Raw genomic sequence first — 8,563 nt, forward strand, 5'->3', positions numbered from 1 at the left:
TTTATTTTTTTTTGAACTTCGTGCAATGGATATCTATGCTAGCCTTTTCTCATTTAGCAGTGAAAGACTAGAGGGAAGGCAACTAATCATCACCACCTACAGCCAACTCTTGAACTACTCTTTTTTCAAAGAATAGTGGGATTGGCCGTAACGTTTTAACGCCCCAGCGGCTGAAAGGGGGAGTATGTTTAGTGTGACGGAGTATTTTCGTTAAACCTAATTGTAGCTAAATACTTTGTCGGTTTTCAGACATTTCGGGCAAAATTTCTTGAGGGATGCCTGATCTAGCCGTCCCTAATTTTTAAGTGATAGACAAGAGGGAAGCTATTTAGTCAACACCACCCACCGCCAAATTTTGAGCTAATTTATACCAAAGAATAGTGAGATTGATCGTTACATTGTAACACCCACACAGCTGAAAGAACGAGCATGTTCGGCGATGAGTTTTATTCGGCGACAAAGAGATTACAAGGTTGAATAATCTATCCTACAGACCATTCAGTCACCCGCTGGTACAGCGAAGAGTCTACAGATTCACAACGTTAGAATCAGGGGTTCGATTTCTCTCGGTGGACTCAGTAGATAGCTCAGATAGCAATGTGGCTTTGTTAAAGAAAAACACACACACCATGCTAGGTCAAACTCAGCGGTAAGTTTGCAGGCTTGTAACGCCAAAACAAACAAATTAATATATTACACATATCCATGTTAAATTAAACTGAATGTTGATAAAGTATACACCTTCTTATGGTTGAATGGTGAGCTTGAAGGTCATTAGCACTAAATTTCGAGTTTGATCAAAGTGTGGACAGCTTTACGCTTAAAAATGTACCATGAAATTAAAATGCTTAGCAAACAAATCATAATGTGGATTCATACATATAAGTGTATGAATTTAAAATATATTACATTCATAGATACTACAACATTAATAGTTTTAGTTCGTGAATAGGTATAGCAGGTTATCTTATTATTAACACTAGATGAGTTAATAAACAGTATAAAGTTAAGTTATACGTTGATAATATAAGTCTATGGGCTTTAGGGAGTTTATCAAACTCACATTTCTTCAAGTTCCGTAACAACTACTATTACATTTTAGAGAGTAATGCTTCAGTCTGATTAAAAATTATAATCTGAAAGGATTACAATATCAGTCGTTTTTTTAAATATAAAATGACTGTCCTTCTGCATTTAGTGAACTGGAATAAAACTAAAAGTATTGACACTTTTCAGTGATGTCGAGAAAACCCACTTGTAGAATATATATGTAAAACGGCTCGTTTGGGTTGAGAAAATATTCTACGTAGAGGAGTGAACAACGTTTCGACCTTCTTTGTTCATCGTCAGGTTCACAACCCCTTTCAACTATGTTGTCAGATTCCGGTCAGTTACCTCTCTCTTTCTTTGTGAACCTGACGATGACCGAAGAAGGTCGAAATGTTGTTCACTCCTCTACGTTGAATATTTTCTCAACCCAAATGAGCCGTTTTTACATATATATTGACACTTTTGATTTTACTGCTTCGAAGATTTTGTTTGTTTCAGTTTTTCGCGCATAGCTATACAAGGACTGCTTTTGCGTAGTCATCGCTAATTTTGAAGTGATAGACTGGACATAAAGTAGCAACTTGAGTTTTTTCCTTTCCTGACTGAATAGTGGGATTTGTCAGTCACTCTTATAACGCAACTATGTTCCCAAAGTGAGGAGTATGTTTTTGTAGGAATGGAATTGCGAACGTCGAAGTTTCGGATTTACATACGACTTACTGATTTAATTTAATGTATTTTCATATCATCATATTGATATTTGCAGTGAAAAAACTTTAATAGACAATTTTCACAAAGGAACAATTCAACTTTTGGTTTAACCTGTACGTGAAACATAACCAAGAGCTCAACAATGAATAGATGTTGGTTCAACAAGTAATATGTTTAAAATATTCCTCGTACGTTGCAACTACGTATCATACAGATTTAACCAAAGAAATAATAACAAACACTTTTAACTCTCTCAGATTTAACATCACTTTTTGTTTTGTTTATTGCCAGTTTTTAGGTTAAAAGTAGAGAAGGGGATTTCTGTATTTGCGTTTTAAATTTTTCCTTCAATTAATATATAACATTTTAAGCTCAAGAATAAGCTATAACGCTTATGTATTTTCCTACAGCAGAGCCACATCGGGCTATCTGCTGAGCCCACTGCAGAAAATCGAACCCCTGATTGTAGCGTTGTAAATCCGTAAACATACCGCTGTACTAGCGAGTGATGTCAATAACAAACAGAAAGATTTTATAAATATGATGAAGGATTAAATCTAACGGCCTAAATAATAAAAAGCTACAAAAACGCCATTATATTTGATTGGTAAAGATCAATATATTTCAAGTACAATTTTCTGCTATATTTCCATTTTATTTGAGAAAGGAAAAAAAATCACTAAACCCAATTGCGTTCGGAATGTGAACTTCCCTTCTTCAAGGGTAAATGTGTTTTATTTATCGCTCAATATTAATAAAGGTGCAACATTGATTGGATACAATAAATTACATTGCACGTTTTAGCTGCGCAACAAAAAATCTTTGCTGCTTTAATTTTATGATATAAGCTCTAACTAGAGGGACAACGTGCCAGTTTATTTGAAAACGGTATTTGTTTTAATGTTAAACCAAATAATAAGATGCAGTTAAAATTTGGTTATTTTTAAGTGATATGCATCTTAGTAAACATAATATAAAATGCTTTTTATTCACAATAACATTAGATTTTATTCTGTAGCCTTAGTTTGTATGTTGGACAACCTGTGCTTTATTTACTCCAGGGATGGACTCGAATATTCTTGCGCTACAGGCACTCAAGTTTACCGCTGAGGTATCGGCTTGGTTATCATCTAAAGTCAGTTTAATTGTAGTCGATTTGTTATTTATTTAGGAAAAAATTATCTCTGTTCGCCATTTCAGCGAACATATTTGGCCTGCTTTTGAGAGAAAATGCCAAAGTATTCGTATGTTTTTTTTATCATCTAAAGAATAATTATTGGCCCTTGGTTGTTAATGACAGTAATCTCGCGATACAAAATATTTCATTTGTTCCGAAACGATGTTTAAAGCTGTCCCGGAAGCGAGAACTGTACAAATAGAAAATAACTTACCGATTAAAAATCAAACATACATTTAAAGTAAAAAATAATGATCAATTTTAGAAAAACTAACCATAGGTTTGTTCAACAGGAATTTCCCTGTATGATATTTTTACCAAAAAAAATCTAATTGCCAAGGTAAATACTATGCCATTTATATTGTTGTAGATTAGTATGTTTAAAGAGAGGATGGCCGGCAAATCTATTTGTACCTAGGCCTTTATCAAATACGGTGATGTAGTATATCAGAGAGTCAGTCTCTAAGGATTTTGGGTGGACAAAATGTTTGTCTTGGTAACTGCGTAGCATAGCTTATAAGAACTAAAACTTTTTTCGTAAGATTAATTGAATTCAACTACTTTTATTGAATGTTTCGGAAACTTTCCAAACAGTTTTTTGAAACGGGTATACTTTTGACACGTTCTTTGCCAAAATAAGTGGGGAAAACCAAATTAGTGAATTTCGCATCTTGCGATCGAAAATTGGGTCATGGCTATTATAATCTTTTTTTATCTTTAAATATTCACGTCTACAGGTGATACGTTCAGTCACTATATAAACACGGCAGCTTTCAGACTATATCCAATACTTGCCAGGCTAAAATATACTCTTTCATAGTCTGAAAATGAAGGCAGGGGTAAGTGTTTCTTTTTCAATGGTTCAATATATTATTTTAAATGTAAGATTAGTATTCTTCCTATTTGCCACATACCAAACTTTGATAAAAGCATTCACTAGAAGTTGTTTCAATATATTATTCTAAATGTGAGATTAGTATTCTTCCTATTTGCCACATACCAAACTTTGATAAAAGCATTTACTAGAAGTTGTTTAAATGTAAACCTCGTTTGTGATAAAATTGATATTATGGCCTACGTATTTACTAATACATTAGTAACTTGTCTCTGATAGCTTAGTTTTATGAAGTTATTGTAATCAAACATAAAAATAAGTTTGATTTTATTTTTTTCACAGGTTCTGATTATAGCGTGTCTGCTCTTAGCCGCCACAGTCAACATTTATGAAGCAAAAGGGGATCTCAGTGTAGGAGGGTACGTGAGAGATGGAAACCGTGCAAGTAAAAACAATAGTCCAAAAGGTTACGGTGGTTATGAAGGCTATGGTGGTCACGGAGGATACGGAGGTTATGGAGGATTAAGTGGTTTTAGAGGCGGTGGTTTTAGAGGAGGTGGTTTTGGAGGTGGTCTTGGAGGTGGTTATGGAGGAGGAGGGGGACTAGGAGGTGGAGTGGGAGGCGGATTTGGAGGTGGTTTTGGGGGTGGAATCGGAGGAGGTTTGGGAAGAGGTATAGGACGAGGTATTGGAGGTGGTTATGGTGCTGGAGGTGGATTTGGTTTTGGAGGAGGTGCCGGCCGTGGTTTAGGACGAGGCTTGAGACGAGGTGGTTACGGACATTCTAAATGTTGCGGTTAACATAACTTTGACGGTTTGCTTTAAAATTTACCTGATGTTTAAGGTGAGAGTTAAAACACATGTTTAGCTATTATTACTTAAGTCTTCCATGTGTAAAAGACAAACCTAACAGCAACTACAGCGATGTTGATATAATTCTTATGATGTATCAAAAATACTGGATGATTTAGAACGTTGTACCACATTTCGTATTGGATCGCTTAAATTTTCTCAGGTGCATGAAACATGTGGATATTTTATTTCAGTTTTTAAACAATATACCGTATTAACAAATAAGCAATTGGTAACATTTCAGTCAGGGTATAATGGCTTTACAATTGCATGTTTTCAGGAATTATTATTTTTTGAATTAGGGGTTATTCTGAAGTAACAAATAACTGATTGTTTGTTTAGAATTTAGTACTAAGTCTAAATATTATTCATTAGCACATGACTGTCCCTAATTTTGATCGGTTGGACCAGCAGGAGGGCAGCTTGTTAATAACATCTACTGTCAACTCACAGGATACTTTTGTCTGATCGAATAGTAACATTTGACTTAACTTTTCAGTTCTCGCATGACCCCTGGATGCTGAAAGTAATTCCGTGGCAAGTTACAACGGAAAATGAATGTTTAGAGTCACAGTCAAGTAGCGCTAACCATTAGGTCACACTCGGGTCTATATAAAAGGTGTATTTACTTTAGCAGTTCAAAATTCATATATAATCTTCTTGTACCAGCAATGTTACTCTATGATATTCCAAACAGATGTTATATTTAACACAGATTCTAATAAACCAATAGCGTGGTTCTAAATGTTTTTTTCACCTCTTCTTAATTTCTGTCTTATGAAGAGTATAGTCAAAACGGGGCCCGGCATGGCCAGGTGGGTTAAGGCGTACGACTCGTAATCTGAGGGTCGCGGGTTCGCATCCCTGTCGCACCAAACATGCTCGCCTTTTCAGCCGTGGGGGCGTTGTAATGTGACGGTCAATCCCACTATTCGTTGGTAAAAAAGTAGCCCAAGAGTTGGCGGTGGGTGGCGATGACTAGCTGCCTTCCCTCTAGTCTTACACTACTAAATTAGAGACGGCTAGCGCAGATAGCCCTCGAGTAGCTTTGCGCGAAATTCAAAAAACAAACAAACAATAGTCAAAACGTATTCAACGAAATACGAAGTCACCATTCCTTAACTGTTCTAACAATAATGTACTCCACACGCGATTCAGATTTTTCACGTAATCGAAACATCTTAGTCTAGAGAATAAGGCTGTTTTAAAACGTATCCATAGTAATTAAGGCCCGGCGTGGCCAAGCGCGTTAGGCGTGCGACTCGTAATCCGAGGGTCGCGGGCTCGCGCCGGCGTCGCGCCAAACATGCTCGCCCTTACAGCCGTGGGGGTGTTATAATGTGACGGTCAATCCCACTATTCGTTGGTAAAAGAGTAGCTCAAGAGTTGGCGGTGGGTAGTGATGACTAGCTGCCTTCCCTACTAAATTAGGGACGGCTAGGTGCAGTGGGCTAACAACCTACTCACTTAAAAACCTGTTGAAGAATCCGCAAGTGATTGCGGCCCTATGTTCCTTGAAGGAATCGAGTGGCAGAAGATGATGATGATAGTAAGTAAAGTCGTATGAATACAAATAATTAAGTGAATAAAAGGTCTAGCACAAGCTAATTATTCCTGAACAAACATCATCAATTAGCAAAGTCACAATAAGTAGCTGATATTTAGATGCCTCTAAACTTAAATACCGAATTTAATATAAAGGAGCAGGTTAGAGTTATTGAGTTGTTCCTGATTGACATTTCAGTGGATGTCTCTGTTCGAATTGGACAATTTTCACTGTGTCGATGCTGAAACAATGCGCATCGCAACAAAATTCACAAATTGTTTGTATATGAGGGAAGTAAGAAGAAATTCGAAGAATATCAAACTTTAACATTTTAACAATCAAAATGTAATGAATGATAATATTTCACTGTTGGTTAATAATGATTAAATTATATATGAATTTTATATTTCTAATCTATTTTGTTTTCTTGATTAACTAAATGGCAAAGCTTTGTCCGATGAAATTTTCCTAATCGAACCTGGGAATACGTTGTTATCGATGTTTATCTAATGACATACTTGTGTATTTCCTGATGGTTTTTATGTTTGTCATACATGTATGGAATTTTCAACCCCAACAATGCTTTACTAGAAGGTGTGATTAGAGTTATAGAACTCTTAAGGTATATGTAATAGCACAAAGAGAGTTTACAGCTAGTTAACGTCATCTGATAATCCACATAATTTTACTGGTTTCTTGAACCGAATAACGAGATTGAATGATACTTTCATGCACAGAAAAATTAGGACGGTTTTCAGTGGAATCACGTTTCTGGCTTTGAACTGTTCCATCCTGAACCCCGATATGTTAATTATTAAGCCACGCTCGGCCATGTTTAATACACAAATCTAGTAAGGTATTATAAGAAAGCTACACCTGGCTAGTGATATGAAATAATTTACGTGTTTTTTATCTTGCACGATTTTTTTTAATTTGTAAAGTACAAAAATACAGAATGGGTTATCTTAGCTCCTTTTATCGTGAATATCGAATCTCGATTTCTAGCGTTATAAGCCCACTGGCTTTTACTTGATGAATCTATTTATAATTGTTTCTAGGAATTATCTGATACAGCCCTTAGCAATGATGAATAACAACTAAATAACAGTTTGAGTAAAGTATCTACCAGCGCAGATAGCCCTCGTGTAGCTTTGCGCGAAATTAAAAAACAAACAAACAAGTATCTACCAATTTTTTTAACATCGTAGAAGATATTAATACTGACAGACAGTTACCACCCAATAGTCTTCTTTGCACCATTGATGTTTCTTCCCTTTACATCAAAAAAAGCCCCTGAAGAAGTAAGGTCTACCTTTCGAAAGCGATCGAGTTATTGGATTTTTATTTCATTTCTATCAAGACTTTTTGAACCTACGTGTTTTCCTAACATCTATATGCTACGATTACCTGGGAACTGTCACTTTAGAGTGATGGTGAAAAATATTTTTGTTATCGTAAAACAAATATAGCATAATATGGATAAAACTACATAAAACCTGTAACTAAGCAAATATTATCAAATAAAAAACAAAAATAGAGAAAAATAAAAGGAAAAGGCAGACAAAGAAAAGCTGTTATAAAGTAGCATCAAATACATATAAGAAAATCGATGTGTCTTCTTTTTATAGCCGTAAGGAAACACAAATTGTTTTAAAGAAATGGAACACCTGGTATATAGATTAAGTTAAGGAGTTTTATTTGTTTGATATTAAATATCTATGTAACTAACGTATTTTCTTTCTACCATTTTTTTTAGGACCCCGGAATTAGACGAACATATTTTGCCTCTCTACGTCTTGAACTTTGACACTTGACCCTATCTCTTTTAGCTTTACGGATATTTATATTAAATGAACTTGCGCTAAACAACCTAGTACTAATTACGATTTGTACTCTCTATGAAAGTGTTTGAAAAATAAACAGACAAAAGAAAAAGAACGTGTTTGGGTGTGTTTTTTATATAGAAAAGCCACATTGGGCTATCTGCTGTGTCCACCGAGAAAAATCGAACCTCTGATATTAGAGTTCTAAATCCGGAGCCATACCGCTGTTCCAGCTGCGGACGTTATGGAAGCGAAAAAACACAGACTTCAAAATATTGATTTTGATTTAGTGATGGGCGAAACAGTTTCCAAAATATAACAAAGAAGAAGTATTAGAATGTGTAGCACAACACTGGCATTCATAAACTATAAGGCTTAGGCATATGATTTTTATTGAATTATGAGAACAAGATGGACCGTAGTCTTATAAGTCAGGCAAGAGTAACTTTTGAGTGGTTTTTATTATTATTGAGGATGTAACATCAGCTTATACAATACAGTCGTTTATTAAATTGTTCGTAACAACAACACTCTAGAAACTTTGTTTAAAATATCAACGTGCTGCTAGG

General features: G+C 35.3%; 1 protein-coding gene across 1 annotated transcript; it reads left to right on the forward strand.

Annotated features, from left to right (window-relative positions):
• The first annotated feature begins 3,641 nt into the window (after window positions 1-3,641).
• On the forward strand, window positions 3,642-8,109 carry LOC143258017 (uncharacterized). The gene is made up of 3 exons (XM_076517058.1): window positions 3,642-3,777; window positions 4,116-4,617; window positions 7,928-8,109. The coding sequence occupies exons 1-2, from the start codon at window positions 3,766-3,768 to the stop codon at window positions 4,572-4,574; spliced, it is 471 nt and encodes a 156-aa protein (XP_076373173.1). The 5' UTR covers window positions 3,642-3,765; the 3' UTR covers window positions 4,575-4,617; window positions 7,928-8,109.
• The last annotated feature ends 454 nt before the right edge of the window (window positions 8,110-8,563 follow it).

Source organism: Tachypleus tridentatus, chromosome 7 (genome assembly GCF_004210375.1).
Source record: "Tachypleus tridentatus isolate NWPU-2018 chromosome 7, ASM421037v1, whole genome shotgun sequence".
In the NCBI taxonomy this organism is placed as follows: domain Eukaryota; kingdom Metazoa; phylum Arthropoda; class Merostomata; order Xiphosura; family Limulidae; genus Tachypleus; species Tachypleus tridentatus.